Source organism: Mesoplodon densirostris, chromosome 1, assembly GCF_025265405.1.
Source record: "Mesoplodon densirostris isolate mMesDen1 chromosome 1, mMesDen1 primary haplotype, whole genome shotgun sequence".
NCBI lineage: Eukaryota > Metazoa > Chordata > Mammalia > Artiodactyla > Ziphiidae > Mesoplodon > Mesoplodon densirostris.
The window spans coordinates 224,384,979-224,410,223 of record NC_082661.1 but is presented as its reverse complement, the minus strand read 5'-3'; the positions used below and the strand labels follow the sequence as shown (position 1 = coordinate 224,410,223).

The window sequence follows — 25,245 nt, the reverse complement described above, 5'->3', positions numbered from 1 at the left end:
ACATCACCTCTTCTCCGTACCTGTCATTCTTGCTGCAGTTCAGACCATCCCTGGTCCCCTAACCTATATCAGTAGCTTCCAAACTGCTTTCTCTCCTGCATTGATCTTCTGTGATCCACAGATTCCCCCCTTCCCTTCTGAGTCCCACTATGTCACTCCTAGCTGGTCACTGCTTGCTCACAAAGTCTCAGGAGCTCTCCATCGCCCACGGACAGAGCCCAGATTCCACCATAGCCAGTTGTCGACGGTGCTCTGTGATCCAGCTCCAGCCGCCATGCTGCCTTCACTGGCCTGGTCCCCCCTGGACATGGCTGTTCTTTTTCTACGCCTTGCCTCCACAGCCTCCTTCCAGTGCTTTCTTTCAAGCTGTTTCCTCTTCCTGGAATGCTTTCCCCTAATCTTTACAGACCCCACCCTGCCCATCCTTAAAGATCCGTAGCTTCGTCAGGAAGCCTTCCCATATCCCTCCAATAAGAATTCATTTCTCCTTCCTCTTCACGCCCATCGCCATTTATTTGTTTCTCCTAACACTCCTTACTTTCTGTATTATTTTTATATATTTCCTAGTAGCCCATAAACTACCTGAAGGCAGGGTCTAAGAGTCATCCTTGTTCCATCCAGAAAGCTTTGTATGGGGCCTTAAACGAATACGGTACTTGTCAATGAATATTTGCTAAATTAATAACTCCATTTCCAGTCTAATCAACGAATGGCTTTGGAGTTGATTATTAAGTGAAACTATGTTTTAAGTTAAAAGAAAGTTATTATGGGCATCACACTGATGGAGAAAAAAGGTATCAATAAGGAGAGAGGAAGGCTAAAATGAACCCTATGGTGTTGGATCAGGATCAGACTAGTAGCATAAACTACTCTCTATACACAGAGAGATACAGAAATATACATACATGTATATAAATGGGTTAATATGCATACATATATTACATAGCTCTATCTGATGAGAAGGCCTATCTTCTGAGAAACAAGAAGCTCACTCAGCACCCATATCTTGTTTCTAAACACCATTCTCCAATAAAAGGAACCAAGCCTCCTTGGAGAAGCAGTTGTTTTTCAGGCCTCAGGCAGGGAAAATACAAAATGAACCTGGAACATCTTAACAGTGCCAGCAAATAAGGAAACACCCCCCTCAAAAGACAAGGGCTTGTCAAAAGAACACAGGAGTCGATGTAAATGTGTTCCTAGTGACCAAAGCTGGTACAACTTGGGCAAAAAAATAAAGATAGTACTGAATTTTAACCCATAGAATAAAATATATATCCAGGAGTCCATACTGCTTAAAAAAAAAAAAAAAAACCTGGGAGAAGTGACAGCTCTTCCTTAAGTAGAATTCCAGATAACAAATGTGGAAGGAAATTGGGAAACAGAATCACCCTTAGGCAAACACCACAGTAACGCTTATTTCAGGCAGGGACCACAGATGGATGCTAAAATTAGTGGGTAACATTTGAGGAGAAACAGGATTCGTATAGTGTCAGCATATCCCCCTCAAGATACTTTGTTACTACACAGGGAAAGATAGTGAAACTTTACAGTGGAAAAACAAGCAGGCACTGTTCTAACCAAGTGATCAAGGCAAATACCACCAGTGATAAGCCATAATGACATCATGAACCCCTTGATGCACTGAGAAGAACACAACGTCATTTTTGTAGTATGCTTGCTAAAAAGGCATAAGTTCATTCAAGCCATGAAAATACATTAGGCAAACCCAAACTGAGGGACCTTCCACAGAATAACTGTTCAGTACTCTTCAAAAGTGTCAAGGCCAAGAAAGACATGGGGAGACGGAGGAATTGTTACAAACTGGAAAAGAGTAAGGAGAGATAACTGGATAGGATCCTGCAACAGCAAAGGGATATTAGTGTAAAAAATGGTGAAATTCTAATAAGGTCTGTAGTTTAATTAACAATATGGTATGGGTGTTAATTTCCTGTTCCTGATAATTATACTGTGGTTAAGTAAGACGTGAACATTAAGGAAAGCAACGTAAAGGATAAGAAGGGCTTTGTACTATTTTTGCAACTTTTCTGTAGGTCAAAAAATAGTTCAAAATTAAAAAAAAAACTTTTTAAAGGAAGGCTATTAGTGATTAATATTGTAAACATTTCTTTAATCCAGAGAGGATCCAAACTACCTTTAAAGAAAGTTAAGCAGTCAAACATCCCTTGTATTCTTTCTAGTCGTCATTCTTTTCCATGTCTTACATCTCTTGTTTCCACTTGTTTCTAGATATATGGGTCTAACAGCCTGTGCAAAAAAGCTCTTTCCTTCTGGTCAGAAACTACAGAACATATGCCATCTCTGTATGTGGATGATTGGGGTTTCCAGCTGACCGGGGCTCTGTCTGAAATCTCTTCTGACAACGTGATGCAAACAGCAGCATTTTCTCCTTTGCCTGGACCTTCCCATCACCCTGGGAAGTTCTTCAGCAAGAGCAGAGGCTGCCCTCTTTGGTCCTGTGGTTTTTCTCCACCCTCCTGTTTCTTCTTGCATCGGGACTTGGTGGAGTGCTCAAGATGGCGCCAGTCCTAAGATGGCGGGACTGGTACAATATTCACCTCCTTTGCCCGCTGTGCATTCTCCTTTTCCAGTGAACCAGTCGACATACTTCTTTTCAAAACGTTTTATTTTGGAAATGTTCAAACATACAGAAAAATAGACAGACTATAATAAACCCTCTGTGAACTTGTTCTTCACCAGACAGGAACCATTTCCAAGGGTCATCAGTGGTCTCTGTTCTGCATGCTGAGGATGAAGGTGACAGCGCCGGCCCCAGTTCTTACACCTCATTCACACTTACTTTCATACTCTTAGTTTAGGGACAATGCCTTGTTTCTTGGCCACTTTATCTTATCAGTAGGAGCAACTGCTCCAGTGACGGTTCCCCAAAGTCCTCTCTCCCACCCCTTTGCACAATGCAGATTGAGGTCATTTCTGCGGTGGCTAATGAAAGAGGGACCTCTTTAAACGTTTGCTTAGGGGCCCAAATTTAATTTATGCTTTTACTCTAATCTTTTTTTTTTTTTTTGCGGTACGCGGGCCTCTCACTGTTGTGGCCTCTCCCGTTGCGGAGCACAGGCTCCGGACGCGCAGGCTCAGCGGCCATGGCTCACGGGCCCAGTCGCTCCGCGGCACGTGGGATCCTCCCGGACCGGGGCACAAACCCGTGTCCCCTGCATCGGCAGGCGGACTCTCAACCACTGCGCCACCAGGGAAGCCCCTACTCTAATCTTAAAGACATTTTTTTGTTCTAAAGTCTGATCCTTCTAACAGAAGCTGAAATCGTGTTTTGCTGATTGTGTGACTAAACCCTGGAGGAAAAAGGGTAATGAAAGGTCACCAAACCAGAGTTCTTACAGTTGTTGATCTGGGTTTTTCCATCATCAGAAACTCAGGTTTAGGGATCCCAGGTTTTATTCCTAACAAAGCATTCCAGCAATTTTTGGTCATCAGAAAGTGATGATCTAAATGGATACTGAAATGAGATGAATAAGATGCTCATTTCCTGAGGGTAAGAGAGATTTTCACATCTGTATCCAAGCAGGATACCAAAGCGTGAAAGCCACACCTCTTTGAGAGAAGTAGTATTTGGGAGTGAAACCTGCCAGATGATGAAAGTATACTTTGCGATAACTGACTTCAGTGATTTTCATAGTCACCTAACAATTTTACAATAGGGTATGATTTTTCTTTCATGGTGGTGAGAAGGAATGCCATTTCTTGGTTCAGGATAACAGAATTCAAGATGTTTACATGGAGAGAAAATTTCATGGGTTACAAATTAGAAAAAAAGTGAAAACATTTTTATGTAAATAACATAAAAGTAGAGATCTCAGAGATGGATCTTTATATATTTTAAGTTAAAGCAGCCTCTTTATGTACACACAAAGAAGCAATCAAAAGAAGAGGAATATCTTTGTCCCCCTGTGACCGTTACCTCTACTTTGATCATCTCAGACTTGCTATTAACAGCATGTTCTCTTTTACCATACTTCTCCATCTTTGCAGTAGAATTTCTCTCTGAGATTTTAGTACAATTCCGCTGCTATCTTTGGATGAGAGTGACATTATGGGAGCTCAGAGATTTTGTGAGTTTCTGTGTCTGGGGAGAGATAAAGAGAGTAAGTTGAAGTTGTCTGAGGTCAGTATCACGTTTTTTTGATTCCATGGTGATATTCAAACACTAAGAAGAAAACATAAATTAAAATGTAATGTTTCTGCTGAGTGGGGATGGGAGAGAGTTCATGTCTTGTTGAGAAACAGATCTAGCATTCCTAGAGACATTAGATTCTGGAACTATAGCAAGGTGGTGTCTCAAGACAGGGTTATAAGCGAGTCTCCTAAATATATTGGTCTATCCTCTTTTGCAGCGCTCTTCTTCCCTAATAAAGGGAGGTAGTAATCAACTACCAAGCCAAAGAAACTAAGCAGCTGACCTATAACCAACAACAGGGTCAGTAACTTAGGACCCTATGAGTTTCAAAAAAGTTACCTACATTTTAATAAACTAGGGAAGCATCTAAATAGTTTTAGAAAGCTTTTCATCATAAATGTTTCAAATCTTTAAAAATTATTTTGGCACTTAAAAGACGTAGCCTCAGTGTGCGTGTGTGTGTGCATCTTAAATGAAATACTTCATTCCCCGAAGTGCAGGATAAGCAAGGCACTTAATATAATTTTCGGAAGGGTTTTACCATAGTGCACTCACCGGTATTTCCAGGCCTGAGATGATGAGGCAATTCCGTGAATGTTAAGTCAGGAAACCAAGGAGAACACAAAGAACCAAATACACCATTCCTTGCTTATGTAAACAGTAGTCCTTGACCTGACGTCAGCAGTTATGGACCCTGAAAGCTACTGTCCTCGTGACTTGCCATGACTGTTCCCAGACAGGCGGAGGTACAGGAGCGCGTGCCTCCCTGCAGGCGGGGCGGTGCAGCCACGCTGCCGGCCCAGTGGAGCTTCACTGCCCGGTTCCCCACCACCTGGTGCCTGGGGTGTGGGAGCCGGAGTTTTTTCTACAGCAGGTGCAGTGAGTAACAAAAAGGCAAGTCAGGGGTGCAAGGTCAGGTCCTCTGTTGTTCTGGGGACTCAGCGAATGCTGGTCTGGAGGCACCACAAACGTGCTTGCAGATTGACTGCTTTTCAGCGTGTTAATTACCTTTCTGGAACCCTATCGTGGGCAGAGCTCACATGGGCCGCAGACCGCCTTCGCACTCCAGCGCCATCCGCCTCGAAGGGAGAGCTTTATCCTTACGCCCACTGGATCGGGGGCTGCTGCAGGCTAAGGCTGCCAGCAGCTCTGCTTCATCTTGGCTGTATCCCTTGTGCCAGGAACGTCGGGGAAGAGACAGGGACTTGGCAAAACTCCTGGCAAATGGACGGCGCCCCAGTGAGCGCCGTGCGTAGCGTTTCTTAGCGTGGCCAGACATCCACCGCTGCCGTCACCCGCTTCCTCGGGACACAAGGGCCATGGCGGGGCAGATGTGAAAGTGAAAAACAGAGAAAAGTAAAAGAAACCGAAGCCCAGAACTTAAAAATAGAGGGTTTCCCAAAACTTTTGCTTCTTGAGTGAGAAATAAATTTAAATCTTGCGTCTGATTCCCCTGATCTTCCCGACTTAGCTGAGGCAGAAAACCAATCCATTGCCTTATCGACTGGGATCACTAGCCTGAGGTTAGGGACTCACCGTCGTCTCTGAAGCGGGCCTCCCTTCTCTCTGCGGCTATATTATCCCTCTATCATTTTTGCGCTCATTGCCTTTGATATGGTAATGATCTTGCACAAGAAAAGCCTTTTTTTTTTCCTTAATATGAGTGCTTAAGGAATTAAAGGTGAGTGAGAGGTGGAGGGTGTTACGAGGGATGGCAGTTTGTCATTAAAAAATAACTAAGTTTACCCCTTGGAATAAAAAGAGAAGAAAGGAAGATAAAGGGAACCCAAGTGGGAGGACAGGCAGGTGTCTCTCGGGGGAGGCAGGAGCCGGGGTTCCTAACAGGCTGGCTCACGGCCCTTCAACGTTGCGTGAGTGCTCCCCCGGCCCCTCATTGATTTCTCTCTGCCCTCCAAAGACCTGGCTGCAGTTAAGCCTTGTGTCCTCCCCGTGATGCCGAGCGGAATCAGATTTTCCTTTTAGTTGTTCAATCACATTTTCCTTCCTAGAGCTTCGAAGGCACACTTGGGACCCTCTAGTAATTGCCTCCCCGCACTGAACTGCTGATACCTTTATTGGATTGGCATAGGGTTTCAGAGGACTGTGTTTAACATGCAGTGAGCCGCAGCAATGCAAACAGCCCCAGTGTTTAAACAAGCATCCATTAGGCCAGGAAACAAGGCGGTGCCAGCCCATTCGGTGCTCTGTAGTGCTGGCAGCTTGAGGTGCGCAGGGCAGCCGGGCCGCTGGAGCGGGGAGAGGGCAGGCGGGGCGGGGAGGCGGAGGAATTGCAGTGTCAGGGAAGGAGCAGATTCTCTGCGGAAGAGAGGGGTGCGGGGTCGGGGGTGGGAGGGAAATGTGGCTGGGGACATGTGCAAAGCTCATTAATACCTCATTATGTTAGAACTGCAGTCTCCCCGCAGACAGGCGGTAACATTTGCGGTGCCAGAGGAAGAGCTGTGGGAAAGCAGCACTGACCACCCCCCCTTTTTGTTGCAAGCCCCAGCAAGCTCCACACACTTGCTTTGCACCGAGGGAGTGGTGGTGTTGAATTTGGAGACAAATGAGGAGTAAGAAGAAAAGAGGGCAGGGGGATTCGGCCTGTGGGGTGTGGGAGGCTGTACTGTCAGCTTCTGCCACCTGCCCTTATTGGTGTGGGTGGAGCAAAGGGAAGGTGATAAAGCAGATAGAAAGAAGGTTCTGTGTGTGTGCGTGTGGGGGGTGGGGCGGGAAGAGGAGGTTTTGCTTTCTTCAGATTCGACCTGGCTGGGCCCAAACCCTTCCAGGCTTCACCCCAGGGATTTAATCCCCGTGTGCTATAGCTCTGTAGCTCTGGCCGGAGCTGGACCCTGCTCCTCACTCACCCCCGGCAGTAACCCCAGGGGCTCCAGCACTGAGACAGCGGCCTCATGGGAGGAAAAGTTGGAGCCATGTTCGGTAGAAACTACAACTTTCCTGCAGACGCTTAATCCTGCTCTGTTAAAGGATCAGGAGTTTCTCTCTGCCCTGAACCCTTATGTGTCCTCTATCCAGAAGTGAAAGGTGGGTGATAGCCACTCTAGCAAACAGTTACACAACAGAATGGACCACAACACAATGGTGTGTGGATTTTGCATCATGAAGGCCCCTTAAGGTAATTCATGTTCCAGTCCTTTGAGAATATCCCATTTCTGCCTTTTTGTCTTGTTTTGTTCTTATTTCTACCTTAGAATTTTCTTTCTGTGAACGTCCAGCATTCGGGTTCTGTTTCTAGCATAAGTGGACACAGACACACCCAGAGGTCCACAGGGACGTCGCCCATGGACACTCAGCCCACGTGCTGGAAGCAGTGAGCAGATGAAGCAGCACGTAGCCTTGATGGATGTCCTAGGAAGTGACAGGGCCGTCTTTCAAGTATGGCTTGTGAGGACCTTTATGGTCACACTTCGTTCTGACTTAACACAATATTCCATAAAAATATGGATTATCCATTAACTTACAGAAAGGCAAAAGAGTTAATTTCATCATTGAAAGCCATTTGTATTCCTTTTGGAAAAAAGAAAAAACAAAACTAGAGTCCTGTTGGCCAGTAGCTTGTTACATACAATGGTGCCTGTAATGAACATCTAAAAATAAATGTATTTGATCATCACAACCAGGTTTATTTAGGTTAGAAATAGAGTTATGGCTACAAATGCTTCTGAGGAACATTAAACCAGGCTTTTTACAGTGTGGCCTCTATAGTAAAAATAGTCAAATTCAGGCTCTGTGTATTAAAATCTATTATTCTTTCAACTATGCAGCTTTGACAAATCAAGCAAGAGTCATAAGAACAGAGCTAGGAAATAGTTCAATTGCTATACTTTCATAGCCATATATAAGAAAAAACATGCCTTATGCTGTTTACATGTTGACTTTCCCAAGCTTGATTCCATTAAAAAATAAAGCAGGACAAAAAATGAAGAATTGTTACAAACAGTAGACTACTTCTAGACTTAACTTCTGTATGTAACCACGGCAGGTCCCTATTGTGGGATGTATGACATCCCACAAGATCTTGCCTGTTTTAGACTCACAAACTTAGAGAATGAACTTATGGTTACCTGGGGGTGGGGGGAAGGGGAGGGGGGAGGAATAGACTGGGAGTTTGGGATTGACATGTACACACTGCTATATTTAAAATAAAATGCCTGTCCATGAAAAAAATAAATTTAAAAAAAGTAGAATAAGCATTAAACACTTAAAAAATACATTTGCCTGTTTTTCCTGGGCTGCTCCTGTCCCTCGATCCTTTTCAGTGGCCTGAGCAAGACCCTCACAGATTTGTCTTTTTCACCCTGTCATTTCCCAGCATCTAAACTTTTCCATCTTAGATTCTTCTGCTTTCCTTTCTAGGAAAGAGAATGGAAGTTAAGTTTCAGCCAAACTTTCTACCTAACCAAAAAATTATGACATCCAGATTGCCCATTTGAGGAGAGAAGGAGAGTGATATAGCAGAATTACAGTTCAAAGTAAAATGGGATTTCAATTTCCATTAAATAGAAAAAGTGAATTCCTAGCTCCCTTCAGGCTCTTGCCATGAATAAAAACTTAAAGTGAAGTATCAGAAAATCAAGGACGAGATGGAACCTAAAGAGATGTTTCCTTCCCTTTTCACCCCCTTCTCCAGTGGAGACCATATCTAAATCATCCCAGATGGCTGTTCTATTTTTAAAGAGCTCCAGAAAAGGAGATTCTACCACCTCCTCAGTAACCCATTCCAGCATTTCTTGTTCCTCTCAGCCAGAATACTTTTTTCCTGAGAGCCCTAGGAGGAAGAAGAGATACGCTATCCTAGGTTTAGGGACTTGGGTTAGTCCTCTCTAGGATTTTACCCCTCAGTGGACACTCCGAGGCATGGGTAATGTCTTTCTTCAGTAAAAAAGGTTGTTTTTCTCTAATCTTTAGCTTTATATTAGTGAGCTTCTTGGGGGCCCATGGAAAATCCTCTAGAGGGCCTGCTGTTTACACAGCCCTGTCCTAGGTAAGAGGACGGGCAGCAAGGAAGTGGATTCATTTCAGTCTAAGAGAAGAACAAGGTCACGCACAGCTGCAGAGCTGACCATCTGGGACAGATGTACTGGGACATCTGTCCTGGGATGTACTGGGACAACTGTACTGGGACAGGCTTGTTCATGCACTCACTCACTCATTCATTCTTTCATTCGGGAAATACCTACTGACCTCAACCAGGGGCTAGACACTGGGCACAGACACATCAGTCAACAACGTGGACTAGGTCCTTATCACCAGTGAGCTACACTTGGATGGGGGAATAATACCAAGTCAAAAGTAAGAAGCATAATGGTTATACATTGTGATAAGGGGTGTGAAGGAAATAAAACAGCGATGTGCTCGAGCATAGGTGGGGTGAGGCTAACTGAGACAGCATGATACTTGCGCTGAAACCTGAAGGATGACCAGGAGGTAGGAGGGGCAGGTTCAAGGCAGAGGGGAAGCAGGTGCAGAGGCAGCGCAGGAGGAGAGGCCCGGGTGGCCAGAGCGCGGTGGAGGAGAGAGCCTGGCCTGCCATGGGCTTGCAGACACCATGTCATCCAGCGATTCCAGGCCATGAGGGTGACTTGAAGAGAATGGGAATCTAGAGAAGGACCTTAGGCAGCAAGACATGCTCTGATGAATGGTTTTAAGCGATTCCTCTGGTGGCTCGTGGAGAATAGATTGGAGAGACCGTAGGATGAGAAACAAGGTTAACCGGTTAGGTAGAGAGCACAAGAGGCCCGGGGAGAGGCGAGGGTTGGGTGAAGGCTGTTGGGGGCGGGGGAGACTCAGACAAGGAGGTAGATGGGCGGACGGTGTGCTGAAAACACAGACGCTGCATCCAGGCATAGGTTTGCTCCGTTTGAAGGCAACAGAATACATAGAAATCAAAAGTTTTAAAGAAGTAATTATCCCCTTTATAAAATGATTCACCACAAGGATCTAATACATGTAGTAAGGGAAGGAACGTGTGTATGTGTCTTTGACTATAAATTTTAATAAGACATATAAAATCTTAATAGACAGATCATGGAATTCGAAGGAATCGTAGAGGTCATTTTCCCCTACCTTCCACCCAATAAAGAATCCCTTTTACAAATCCCCAGCAGATGAACATGCAGCTTGGTATGAAAACTCAAGGGACAGGAAGCTCAATAGCCTCACAGTGAAGCCCTTTCTATTTTCAGAAGTTCCTCCTTATAGAGAGGCTGGATTCTTTCTCCCCATGATTTCCAACCCTTGATCTTAGTTTCATATCAGAGGAGCTACATTAGATTAAATCTAATCCATTTCCTACATGGCAATGGTCAGCTAGTTAAAGAGGAGCTCTGGCATTCCTACTCCCCAGTTCTTCTCTTTCTCCAGCAAAATATACTTGGTTCTTCATCTGTTTCTCACGTGATATGGTTTCTGGGGCCTTCTGTGCCCTGGTTATACCTTCTTGCTGCCTGATGAGAATGAAGACACAGAAAGAACCAAGCCCAGCCTTCCAGCTGCCATGAGTGTAGAACATACACAGTCCCCCTGGATCTGGAGAATGTACATTCACTACTGTAACCTGGAATTACAAAAACACATGGCTTTGAACTTTGAGGAAATCAGGGCTGCTTATAAAACAGGTTCCACCCAACCTGTAGGAGAACTGTTGTTATGCACCTTTAATGCTATCATGCCAATAAGATACATTCAATTAAACAAAACATATTCAAAAAAATTTTAACAATAAATACAATCACAAAATACAATCACAAAATAATCTGCCGATTAAAACAAAATTTACAGTACCTACAACAGAATTTACAGATGCGTACAATAGTTTGCAGATTGTTACATATATTGTTTTAAGAAATACCATTAATACAAATACATGATTTACAATATCCCCATTATAGCAAGAAAAAAAAAGATTCGTAAAATAAAACGTCTTTTAGGCATTTACAATGCCAAGTATTGAAATGATTATTCTCACTATGACATAAGAATAATACTCTTTTAGTGGTAAAAGATAGACTTCATTAGGCCAAGGACCACTGAAGAGCTTCTGGAAGGTTCCAAAGTAAAATCTGGCTATCTTTCCCCCAAAATAAATAGAACAGCAGCAATGCCTACGTATCCCATGAACATAAACTATGAAAATTCCTTTTATATTAACTGGGCCTTAAGTACGTGACTCATTACAAATAAAAATAAACAAAATTTTAGAAACTAGTTAACACCAATAGCCCAAATTTGGTTTTTACCTTCCTGTAAATGCCTAGGATAAGAAGTTTCATCATGAAGTATATATTAAGTGTAAAATTAACAATAATTTCTAACTCTATATATAAGCCAAAGTGCTCACTCTTACCATGGAAGCAAAACCTAAAATAATCTACAGAAATAGTATGTAAACACAGAGAGTTTTGAGATAGACTAGGAACATCCTTCTTGTTCTGTGGATCAAAATGCAAAGGTCTCCATTCCATATGGGCATGAACACAAACACTTTTGTTAATTTAACACACGGATCTTACACGACTATGTGCATACACATATGTACACCATGAACCAAATGTTAACAATGTTTCTAGCTACACCACACCTTCAAGCCCCATGTGCTAGAAAGTAAAAACTTAATATGAAAACTACTTTTCCTTTTTTTTTTAAAGTAAACTTTAAAATGGAAAAACAAACCCAACACTCCTCTTTGCAATAGGTACTGAGTTCTAAAGGTTCAGAGTCAAGACCCCCTTCACTTGTTCCCAGTGGAAAGAACACACAGGCTCCCTCACTCTCTTCAGGAGGTCTGGAGGTCTGATCGTCTCCAGTGGTCTGTCTTAAAAACTGCTTTCCAAGGTACGATGTAGCCATGCTGGTTAAATTAGTCCTGCTGCCCACTTTGCACCTGATGTAGCCGTACAGGTTGGCCCCTTGCAGCACCACACCCATGATAACCACCGCCAACCACTTCACTCTGAAGGAGAAGGGGCACTAAAGGCAAATATTACCCACAGCATCGGACAGGCAATGAGTCCTAACCAGAAGATTCTTGATTCAGCCTCTGAAACGGTTTTACTGTCTTGAGGAGAGGCCTTCCTGGGCTCAAACACCCAATGGCTTTTTCCATCTTCATTAGTATGATTCCACCAGCGCAGGCCAACCATTAGTCTACCTGTGACATTCTTTTTTTTGTTTGTTTTGTTTTATTTTTTTGCAGTACACGGGGCCTCTCACTGTTGTGGCCTCTCCCGTTGCGGAGCACAGGCTCCGGACGCGCAGGCTCAGCGGCCATGGCTCACGGGCCCAGCTGCCCCGCCACATGTGGGATCCTCCCAGACCGGGGCACGAACCCGTGTCCCCTGCATCGGCAGGCAGACTCTCAAGCACTGCGCCACCGGGGAAGCCCCTACCTGTGACATTCTTGACGGCCCAAAAGTCACGTGACAACAACAAGATAATTGTCACCATACAGGCAATAAAGCTGCTGCCGAACAATTCACAGAGAAGATAGACTATAATTGCACTGACTTGAAAGAATAAATGGAAAAATGATGCCACTGGGTGTCTGATTTTGGATTTTTTTGGTCTACGAGTTGTCTCCTCTTCTGCATCAAACAGTGAAACACCTTCAATGTCATCATTACTGTCCTGCTGCAACATGGCAGCCCGCGCCAGCCTGTTGTTACACTTTTGGAGGATCATGAACCACACTGAGAATCTGATGAAAGCTTTAGATCCTCTCTCCTGAAAAAAAGGGCATATAACCACAAAATTCTGCATACAATTCTTGGGGATTCTTAGAGATCCTAAAATCCATTTTTATGTAAACCTCAACTTAAAAAATCAGCAGGATTCATGTTGTGGAACCCTGGTTCCATCATCTAAAACTGTATATTTGCATTATCTTTATACTTGATAACAATATTGAACGGGGGGATAAGGAACACCCACTTGGAAATCCCTGCAGGTCACTACGGAATCATTAATGGAAGAGGAAAGTTACAGGAAGTCTTCAAGAGGCATTGTTGGATACGTTGCTTATGTTACCTCGTTTAGTGTATACAGTCGTCTTCTGAACTACACAATATTAGCCCTGTCTATGAGGAAAGTGAAATTGAAGTGAAGGATATTAATAAAGAAACATAAAGAGAATTACAGAGATCCAGGTGAAGGCAGTGCCAGTATAATGTGAGTTTTGACAGCTCCAGAGGTGAACCATGGTTGATGAGCAAGTTTGGTTTCCTGGGAAATGCGTCCTTGTGTTGGTGCCTTTGTAGAGATGTCCCTGGAGAGTGGTTGTCCCTGTGATTGGTCATTCCCGTGGCCTACATGGGCGGCATGCCATGCTCTATAGGATCACACTGGGGTTGGGTTAGTGGCCAGTATGTATCTCTACCTGAGCAACTCAGCTGCAGAGCTGTTCTGAGAACATCTGAAAGGACTGCAGCCCTTACAGGAAATCCCCTTTCAGACAGTACTTCCTTATGTGCCTGCCACCCACTGCAGAGAAAGAGCATTTCTGAAGATGCCTCCCCTCCTTCCCTATTTCATTTGAGAGCCACACGCATTTCAGAATAGTTTGGAAATAAGAAACACATTCCATTCACAAGCGGAGAGGCGTGAAACTAACGGAAAGCATAGGCTTTGGAATTCAAGTCTCAACTCCCTCACATGAGCTGTGTGACCCTGGGCAGTCTGTTTCATCTCCCGGAGCCCTAGTTTCCTCATTTGTATAAATAATGTTTATTACCTTGCAGGGTCGATGTGGGAATTGAGAGAAAAGATTTGGGATTTGGCTGGCATAGAATGGATACATGATGAATGTTTGCTACTTGCTGGTACCTTGGAGGAGGGCTTAAATTGTTGGGGCCCATCTGGGTAACAGTAGATTTGGTTCAGCAATACCATCAGGCTTACCCTGGTTTGGACCTGGATCCCCGAGCCATTCCAGAGGAATTCCTGTCCCCGTACCCACCCCTCATCACCATCAAAATTTTGCTTAAGGTAAAGAGGAAGTGTTCACCATAAACCCATCCTCCATGTGAGGTGCCATGTCACAGGGGCGTGTAGAGGACCCCGCAGTACTACTTAGTCCCCAGCCTCTCAAGGATACCGGATGTCGTGGTACCTTGGGTGTGCACGTGCACACGTGCGTGCATGCACACACATGCACATCTCTGAGATGAAGCAGTGTGTGAATGTTCGCAGTTAGCAGACCTCCGTGGTAGTTCACGTGGACATTTCTGAGCGAATCCTTGGTTCCACAGTAGTAAAAAGCAGAACTAAATACTGGGTAGGGCTAGTACTGCTTATGGAAGTTCTCTGAGACTCTATCTAAAAGTCAAGTTTAAATAGAGAGATGGGGCTAGCTAACCTCATCATTCTGTGAGTCATTAGATGTGAACTAGACTTGGTCATCTCCCTTTGCTAATAAGGAAACCGGCTTAATTAACTGAAGGAAATTAACTTGAATCATTTTGCAGCATGAATCTGTTTCCCAAGAGGGGCTGAATTCTTCCCTTCCTGTGAGCTGATGCTCATTCGGCAGTCAATTCAAGAGGCTGTGTCGGCGCTCTGTTGCTGCCAGCTGACAGATGTCGTGTTTTCCTGATCAAGCTCCCAAGCCTTTCTCTTTGCCCCTTGAACAACTGAGCACAGAGTAATAAACTACTTAGAATGATTTTGCAACATGGGAGTCATTTGCTTGTCTTTGTATTGTGGGAGTCAAATGCCTATTCTCAGTAAATATAAGCCTCCCAATTGACTTAAGGTAATTGAATGATTTTAGATTTATTGTGTATATACTTTTCTCCATAGCCTCTGATTCTAAGCAGGCATAAAATCACATCAGGAAAACCTGAGTTTGGATATTTGAGTTGTTTCATCTGAGTTAAACCCAAAATATGTAGAAATTGGGTTATCAATTCCAAACTTGGAATACTTTGTGAAACCTCACGTTTCCGGTGGAGCTGAAGGTAATGTCTTTCTTCGGATGTTACTCTGGGGCAATTCTGCAAAGGACAAGGAGAGAAAGATGTTTTTGGCTCTATTCCAGGTTGTTTCGTTTTCCTTTTTAACTGATTTTTACGCAGTATATGATTGTCTTTCCCAATTTGTTTTGAATTCCTCTCGTCTGGCCCTAGGTGTCTGTTGTGGTTGGGCCTGGTACAGTTTGCTTAGGCGTCTGGCTGTGTTCTTTCCTTTCCTCGCGCTTCGTTTAAAGGAGGTCTAAGCTCACAGAGTAGCTGTATTTCTAGAGAGACCTGCCACCTTTACAGGCTTTACTGTGGTCATTTTCTTTTTCTTTTTTCTCCTCTCTCCACAGTATGGTTCTTTGTGAATTAAAATCAAGGTTCCTGGAGCTAGAGGTAGGAACAGGGCATGGGAAGCCTGGCCACATTATGATGAGAAATAATCATGACTGTCTCCCTCTGCTGTCATCTCTTCCAGGCCGCTCACGTCCTATTCATCTTTGTATCCCCAGCTTCTCCTGGGGCGCCTGGTGCATAAATGATGCTCAGTGAGTGTGTGTTGAAGGAACAAGCTAATTTTTGCAAATCCCTTTACAGTTTATAAAGATACTCCACATAGCAACGGGGGGATTGTTTTCAAGACTTCAACAAAAAACTGTTTCCTCCCTCAGTTCATTAGGATTGTGAAATTGCTTTGGAATTTTGGAACAGTGATACTTTTACTGTGTGCATTTCACGACAAGCCAGAGTCTAATTGCTTTTTTTTTTTTTTTTTTTTCTTAATGCGAGGGGCTGTGGAAGGGGGTGAGAAAGGAGGGAAAGAGTTTGTTAACTGGATACATTTCTTGTCAAGAAATTTAAAACTTGAGATATTTCTGGATTTTTTTCCTTTATAACCGCAGTTTACAGCTCTTCCTCTTTTACTAGGATGTAGGTGAATTTTAACAAAAGCAAGAGGTATGTTTTCAAGGGAGGAGGACAGGTAGGCAGCGAGGGAAAGACTTTGTTTTTATGACTTGTGTCTTGACTCGGCAAACACTCAAGGTTATCCTACTCAACCAAATAATCCATATCGCTGCCACGTCAGCCATGGCCGAGCTCCCCTTACAAGGTGCGCCAGACGGACTCTTCTTCTGGGACATTTGAAGGATTTCAACCCTTGTCTTGTGCTGCAGTCAATGGCAGTGCTGACCCTATACCCGTCAGCTCTCACAACCACTGTACGTCCGCCTCTGGCACAGACTCACCCAGGATTCATAATCAAGCAGCTTTTTTTTTTTTTTTGAATTGAAGTATAGTTGATTTACGATATTGTACTAATTTCTGCTGTACAGCAAAGTGATTCAGTTATACATATATATATTCTTTTTTAAAATATTCTTTTCCATGATTGTTTATCACAGGATATTGAATATAGTTCCCTGTGCTCTACAGTAGGACCTTGTTTATCCATCCTGTATATAATAGCTTATATGCACTAACCCCAAACTCCCACTCCATCCCTCCCCACCCACCTCCTCCTTGGCAACCACAAGTCTGTTCTCTATGTCCGTGAGTCTGTTTCTGCGTTGTAGATAAGTTCATTTGTGTCATATTTTAGATTCCACATATAAATGATATCATATGGTATTTGTCTTTCTCTTTCTGACTTACTTCACTTAGTATGATAATATTCTAGTTGCCTCCATGTTGCTGCAAATGGCAGTATTTCATTCTTTTTTATGGCTGAGTAGTATTTCATTGTGTATATATACCACATCTTCTTTATCCATTCATCTGTCGATGGACATTTAGGTTGTTTCCATGTCTTGGCTATTGTGAATAGTGCTGCTATGAACATAGGGGTGCATGTATCTTTCTGAATTATAGTTTTGTCTGGATATATCAGGCAACTTTTTCTTAAATGGCTTAATCTCTAGGCACTCGTCACCTTAATGCTGACTTGTGCCATAAAACTCGAGTGTAAAAAGTAGGAAAATATTTGTACTACTGTGTTCCCGAAATCATTGGCACTTAAAGACCAAAATCAGCAAAAGCAGACAAACTTAAGAATTTAAAAAATTAGAAAAGTCTTTGATTTTTACAGATGAAGCAAGAGCCATACTAAGACTTATAGCCCAGAAAAAAAATTCAGGGGAAATGAATCAGGATGTCCACTGGCTGGATCAGTGACAGCATTTATGTGCAGCATTAGGAATGATGCTGGTGCCTCATACACACACATAATAATAATACTGTATCTTATGCGATGCAGCAATTCGAGTGAAGTGTATTCCTACCATTATGCTAAAGTTGTATTTACCAGAAAAATTTTACACTGCTTCAGTTTTTACATTTAAACCTAAATTAATTAAAAATTTAATTAAAATTTCAATTTCATCCTCGCAGTAGCTGCATTTCAAGTGCTCAGTAGCTACAGGTGTCTCAGGGCTGCCTTCTTGGACAGCATAAGTAGGGACAGCAAGGGAATGAGAACCTATTATTAGGGGACCAGGCACTTTGTTAGGTACTTTCAAAGACATGATCTCAAAGCAGTCCCATGTGTTATCTACATTTTATATAAGGAGACAAGCTCACTGAGATTCAGTGATTTGTGCAAAGTTGGACAGTTAGTGAGGGAGCTGGAAGGACAGCTGTTAATCTAAACCCAAAGCCCACGTGTGTGCTGTGCTGATGTGGCCATTGCCGGTTGTAATGGTCTATACCACTGAGCAAGAGATAAGGATGCTTTCCTTATCTCCCCACCTCCCTGTAAAGTTTGCAAGCCTCTAATTGTTTTAACAAGCTTGTCTGAATGAATGAATTCAAGAAGAATTCCAGGTAATGACAGCCCCGAGGTATTGCTTGTACACATCTACTCCATGTGCTTCTCCCCTAAGATTCTGAGATTTCTTTCCTCCCTTGGTTCTTAGAAGCATACAATTTATCTGCAGGCACCATTTGTTCCTGAGAGAAAGAAAATCTTTTGGCAAGGACTATGATTTAAAATATATGTTACTTTGACAGATTACCTGTATTATTGCAGTATATCAGAAAGCATATTGCTGGTGGGTGGGACGCAAAGTAATTTGGAAGTACTCATTTTGACCTTGGCTTGGGATGACCTTGGCCTATTGCAGATTCATACTCTGCAGCTGTATTAGTTCCTAGGGCTGCCATAATGAAGTACTACAGACTAGGTGGCTGAAAGCACCAGAGATTTATTGTCTCACAGCCCTGGAGCCTGGAAGTCCAGAGTCAAGGTGTCAGCAGGCCCTCTGAGACTCTGCATGGAATCTTTCCTTGCCTCTTCCTAGCTTCTCATGGTTTGCTAGAACTCTTTGGCATTCCTTGGCTTGCAGCTACATAATTCCAATCTCTGCCTCGGCCATCACGTCGCATTCTCCCTGTGTGTCTCCATGCCTTCACATTTTCATCTTCTTATAAGAATGATACCACTCATGTTGGACGAGGAACCCAGTCTACTCCAGTATGACCTCATCTTAACGAATTACATCTGCAGTGACTCTGTTTCCAAATAAAGTCACATTCTGAGGTCCTGTGGGTAGCACTTTAACATATCTTTTTGTTGGAAGCATAATTCAGTCCTGTAACAGTCCTGGCTATACCTCTGCTTCAGAGCCCTGGGAAAGTCTCCCTGTTCTGCTCTTTTTCATTTTTAATTTTTTTTATTGAAGTTTAGTTGATTTATAATGTTTCAGGTGTACAGCAAAGTGATTCAGTTTTATATATATACATATATATGGATATATATATTCTTTTTCAGATTCTTTTCCATTATAAGTTATTACAAGGTATTGAATGTAATTCCTTGTGCTATACAGTAGGTCCTTGTTGTTTATCTATTTTATGTATAGTAGTTTGTATCTGTTAATCCCAAGTTCCTAATTTATCCCTATCCGCCCTTCCCCTTTGGCAACCATTAGTTTGTTTTCTATGTCTGTGAGTCCATTTCTGTTTTGTAAGTAAGTTCCTTTGTATTATTTTTTAGATTCCACATATAAGTAATATCACATGATATTTGTCTTTCTCTGTCTGACTTACTTCACTTAGTATGATCATCTCTAGGTTCATCCATGTTGCTGCAAATGGCGTTCTTTCATTATCTTTTATGGCTGAGTAGTATTCTGTTGTGTATGTATCTGTGTGTATGTATATATATATACATACCCACACATACAACATCTTCTTTATCCATTCATCCTGTTATTCTCTCATGAAGGACTAACTTTACAAACCTTCATTCACTTCTTTCCTCAAGCCCTTGGTTTTTCCTTCTTAGCAGTGTTCTTCCTTGGAGGTGAGGTCCTTGCATCAACTTCAGTGAAAAAATTGAAACCATTAGAGCCGAGCAGCCTTGTCCACACGCCCCCCGCCCCCACACTTCCATCTCAACATACCTCTTCCCCACGCTTGTCTTTAGAGCCGTCTTTTGATGGCTCCGATGCGCCATTCTTCATTGGTTCAAAAGCAAATATCTCGATGGGAATGTAAAATAGTACAGCTCTATGGGAAACAGTATGGTGGTTCCTCAAAAAAATTAAAAATAGAACTACCATATGATCCAACAATTCCATTTCTGGGTATTTACCCAAAGGAATTGAAAGCAAGGTCTCGAGATATTTATGAACCCATCTCCATAGAGGCACTATTCACAACAGCCAAAGGTGGAAGCACCCCAAATGTCCATGGACAGATAGGTATATACGTATAATGGAATATTATTCAACCTTAAAAAGGAAGGAAATTCTGACACATGCTACAACATGGATGAACATTGAGAATATTATACTAAATGAAATAGTCCCGTCACAAAAAGACAAATACTCTATGATTCTACTTTTATGAGCTATCTAGGATAGTTGCATTCATAGAGACAGAAAGCAGAATGCTAGTTGCCAGGGCCTGAGGAGGGGGTATAAGGAGTTATCGTTTAATGGGTATAGAGTTTCAGTTTTGCAAGAGAAAAGAGTTCTGGAGACGGATGGTGGAGATGGTTGTACAACAGTGTAAAAGGACTTAATACCACTCAACTGTACCCTTAAAAATGGTTAAGATGGTAAATTTTATATTATGGGTATTTTAGCAGAATTAGACATTTGCAACACAATTTTTCATGTGTCCCTCCTTTCTTAATGTCCACCTCTCCTGCCCTCTGATTTCCTTCACCTTTGAACCCACTCAGGATTTCCTTTTCCTGAAAAACCTTGACTTCACCTCCTGACATACAAGCCATGATGCCTCTTTCCCTCCAGCTTTTCCAAATGAGATTTCTTCTGTAGAAGAGTCACAGACAGCATCTCCATTCTTCACCATTTGCTTCTCTTACTGACCAAAAACCTGGCATTCATTCACAGCAGCATTCTAGAACTTTGCTATCCAATAGAGTAGCCCCTAGTTGCGTGCAGCTCTTTTTTTAAAAAAATTAATTAATTTATTTATTTTTGGCTGCATTGGGTCTTCGTTGCTGCCCGCGGGCTTTCTCTAGTTGTGGCGAGTGGGGGCTGCTCTTCGTTGCGGCATGCGGGCTTCTCACTGCGGTGGCTTCTCTTGTTGCGGAGCACAGGCTCTAGGTGCACGGGCTTCAGTAGTTGTGGCTCGCGGGCTCTAGAGCACAGGCTCAGTAGTTGTGATGCATGGCCTTAGTTGCTCTGTGGCATGTGGGATCTTCCCGGACCAGGGCTCGAACCCATGTCCCCTGCATTGGCAGGCAGATTCTCAACCACTGCACCACCAGGGAAGCCCAGCTCTTTTAAATTTAATTAAAATGAACAAAATTTAAAAATTGGTTCCTCAGTAGCACTAGCCACATTTCAAGTACACAACAGCCACATGCAGCTTGAGACTAATGTATTGGATAACGTAGATACAGAACATCTCCATCCTCTCAGCAAGTTCGGTTGGACAGGCTGCACTGTTCTTGAACAAGGATTCTCAGCTCAGGAGAATCACTTGGAGGGCTGATTGAAACACAGACTCTGGGCCCCGCCTTCCGAGTTTCTGATCCAGAAGTCTGGGGAACTAGCCGAGAATTTGTATCTCCATCAAGTTCCCTGGTGATATTGATGCTGCTGGGTGTCCTGGAGGAACCCTTTCTTAGATTCCCACTGAATTACTCTGGTACTAATTTAATGGTCTCTTAGGTCTCATTTCAGAGCTGCAACTGATATGACAAATCTGACCACAAATTGTTCTTCTTTGCTTTGTCCCACTTTCCGAATGTTTTATTTTAATCTCTCACTGATTCTGTTTCTTTGTCTCTTTGCTGACTGCTCTCATCTAATTAAGAGGGCCCGGGACTTCCCTGGAGGCGCACTGTTAAGAATCCGCCTGCCAATGCAGGGGACACAGGTTCAAGCCCTGGTCCGGGAAGATCCCACATGCCGTGGAGCAACTAGGCCCGTGCGTCACAACTACTGAGCCTGTGCTCTAGAGCCCGCGAGCCACAGCTACTGAGCCCGCGTGCCACAACTACTGAGCCCGCGTGCCACAACTACTGAAGCCTGTGTGCCTAGAGCCCGTGCTCCACGACGGGAAGCCAACACAGTGAGAAGCCCGCGTGCCACAACAAAGAGTAGCCCCCGCTCGCCGCACCCAGAGAAAAGCCCACACTCAGCAACAAAGACCCAACACAGCCAAAAAATAAATAAATTAATAAATTAATTAAAAGAAAAAAGAGGGCCCGTCTCCAACCATGTGTTCACTTTCTTTGGGAATTTTTGCTCTCACGTTGTTCAGGCCCCCTCAGATGTATGGATGGGTGACTCAAAGAAACATCGCCTTATTTCTAAGGCCCTATCTTCAGGTTTATGTGATAACTGGGTCTGGATACCCTACTCCTTTTGAACACTCTGATGTTAGAAACAAAGCTTCTGTGTCTCTACCCTCTCTGGCCAATGAGCTGACGCTTCTCAGATCTCTGATAATTGTTGCCATGCATTTCTTTTTCCTTAAGTGATGTTAAGATGCTTGCATGAAAAGCTCCATAGAAATGTCAAGTGTTATGTGTACCTGCTTATTAAATATTCATGTAGTTGGAGAAGTCACCACTGCAGTGTGCTGAGTAATTTCGTTAATGCCTTTCCTCCTAGTGACCAACTGTTTTACAGACTTAATTTGCTTAATCCTTTCCATGAGGTATAGTAGGGGTCATGCATGAATATGCCCATTTTCAAATTAGAAATTAAGGTGCAGAAAAGTTTCAAAGAGAGACCAGAGGCACAAAGGTGGTGATGGTTCTGCTCGGGATCTGCAGCCCATGTGCGTGACTCCCATGCTAAGCCCCCAATTCCCTGCAAAGCCCCCAACTCTCTTGCAAAGCCCCCAACTTGCATACAAAGCTCCAACCATTAGCGAACACTAAGCTTCAGGGTTTTAAACATAAAAAGAAATTGCTAAATGTGATTCAACGTGTACTTCGCATAATGCATTTCTGTGACACTTCATAGTAATGAGATAATTACCATGGGTACAGTATTAGAGTATACATATTCTGATAAGTTACAGCTGTAAGAAATCAACAATGGCCATTAATCATTCCATGTTCATTCTTTACGAGTCTCAGACTAAATGGTAAGCTGCAGAATTCCAACAAATCTAAGATGAATTTTATAGTCATCATTTCTGCCATTTAGATGAGGAGTTTATGAATACAATAGACTCTCCCTAATTTAAACTAATTTGGGCAAACTGCTGCCCGAATTGAGAAGAATTGAAGTATAGGAGTAAATATATACTACCTGTGATATATTTTAAAGTAACAGCTGCAATTCAAACTAGACCATCAAACTGTTAGCAAACAAACATCCTCGGGAACTACTTTAATTAATATATGAAAAGGAATCATAATACCTGTATCAATCGTTTATTTAAATTTGAGTCTCCTGAGTCCTTGAGTCCATGAAACCCATTTCTGTCTTAAGTAGCTTAAGCGTTCCCCTTATAATCTTTATTATACCTATTCTTTCATATAGTGAGCTCTTTTTTTTTTTACATAAGGATAAATATCAGGTTGGCCCTTAGCCAAGTTACAGCTAAAGGCAAAGTTAGCAGGAATTGAATTAGGTTTTACTACACAGCGTATTCAGAAACAGTGATAGTCACAAACTTTTTCATTCTTTCAAATTTAGGAATTAGTTACATATTTTAGAAAAGAACCACAAGGTTAAAAGGAAACCTAAAATGTCAGTTGGCTCATCTTCCAACTACATCCAAATTGACCTAGAAAGATTAAAATTCTAGGCTGTTAGATCTATAGGGGATTTTGGAGTATTTTGTCCAGGAGAGAATGGAGGTGGAGAATAGTCACCTGATTTCCACAGAACACACAGCTTGGTCATGAGAGAAGTGATTCTAGGACCCAGGGCCCGTGACTCTAAGCCTATGATTAGACCCACACCCATCTGCATCTTCTAGGTGAAATACACAATGATCCATGCCCAGAAAAGGTGGACAGCTTCTCCCTGTAACCTGGTGCAGTATCCAGTTACCCAACTGGCACGTTTAGACTCTTCATGTAGTTTAAGTTCATTTATTCAAAAATCGCTCATGGTGGAAATGAAGAAACAGCTTTGCATCATCCTGTAAATTAGCAAAGTTAACCAAATTTTGGTCACCAGAATGGAAACATCACTGTTGTCTATGTCTGGACAACGAGCACAACAGGAGCATTTCCTGAAAGTGTCCAATAGATACTTAGGAGCAAAAGGAAAATGTGCAACAGGCTCTGAATTTCTTTAAAAGCAAGGATCCTCTGCATCTTTCCTGTTTCTGCACCCAGCTCAGCACCTGATACCAAGCAGACCATCATAAAGTGAGAAATTCTTTTAAATGAACCCTGTGATTTACACACTTGGGTTTCTGGTTTTTTAAAAGACCTCTGTGGGGCCTCCCTGGTGGCGCGGTGGTTGAGAGTCCGCCTGCCGATGCAGGGGATACGGGTTCGTGCCCCGGTCTGGGAGGATCCCATATGCCGCGGAGCGGCTGGGCCCGTGAGCCGTGGCCGCTGGGCCTGTGCGTCCGGGGCCTGTGCTCCGCCATGGGAGAGGCCACAACAGCGAGAGGCCCGCATACCGCAAAAAAAAAAAAAAAAAAAAAAAAAAAAAAAGACCTCTGTGATTTAATATTTAGTGTAATTTTTGTTTCTAATTTACTAAAGCCAGGAAACATTTGCAGAAGGGTGTAATGGATTCTTGCTCTCTGACTTAAAATGAGGCTCTTAGTTACTCAGTAACTACCTGCCAAATACAGCTACACTTCTGAGTTAACAGTGCCTTCCAGGGTGATTTTGAAAGTGAGTCACTGATTTGAATCCAGAGTCTAAATAGAGCTGGAACAAGCCTTGGCGATCTGGTAGTCCAGCCCCGTCTCCTTTTTTTTTTTTTTTTTTTTTTTTTTTTTTTTGCGGTATGCGGGCCTCTCACTGTTGTGGCCTCCCCCGTTGCGGAGCACAGGCTCCGGACGCGCAGGCTCCGGACGCGCAGGCCCAGCGGCCATGGCTCACGGGCCCAGCCGCTCCGCGGCATATGGGATCCTCCCAGACCGGGGCACGAACCCGTATCCCCTGCATCGGCAGGCGGACTCTTAACCACTGCGCCACCAGGGAGGCCCCCCGTCTCCTTTTACAATTGAGGAAACGGAGGTCCCGAGAGGTTAAGTCACTGCTGCCGGACACATAATTAAGTTTGTTTAATTGCTGTGCTTCAGTGAGAACTGGAAAACACCACATGCATAGTTTTGCTTTTCAACTTCCTGACGTTTTCTGTTGTGTGCACTCAGGGAATTTTTAAATACTGATAAGCATGTGAATGCAAACCTCATTTAGTTAAATCTGGCAGTGTGGGCAGTCTTCAGTGAAATCTATTACACTGCCTTGCTTGATGCCTTTATTATGTTCAGCTCTTTTTGATTTGTGGTGTTTGATTGGACAAAAGGTAGCAAAGTATTCATTGCAGTAAAAAAAATCCTCCTTTCTTTTTTTTTTTTTACATTCCCATAACTTCAGAATATCCCCAAAGTCATCATTTGTTGTTACCAAAATATTTTACTTCAGAACTGAGGTGAAAAAAAATCTGTCCCAGGGGACTTTAGAGAACCATAACCATGCAA

The 25,245-nt window shown here is 43.1% G+C and overlaps 2 protein-coding genes across 2 annotated transcripts in view; one reads left to right on the top strand and one right to left on the bottom strand.

Moving 5' to 3' along the window:
- MAML3 (mastermind like transcriptional coactivator 3) overlaps positions 1 to 25,245 on the top strand; it is a 447,074-nt gene that overhangs the window by 213,413 nt on the left and 208,416 nt on the right. The gene's annotated exons all lie outside the window — the stretch shown is intronic.
- Positions 6,023 to 12,837, bottom strand: LOC132483500 (Golgi apparatus membrane protein TVP23 homolog B-like). The gene is given in 4 exon segments (XM_060088885.1): positions 6,023 to 6,487; positions 11,861 to 12,153; positions 12,156 to 12,338; positions 12,577 to 12,837. Coding segments are annotated over 4 exon segments (1,191 nt in total). The 5' UTR covers positions 12,827 to 12,837.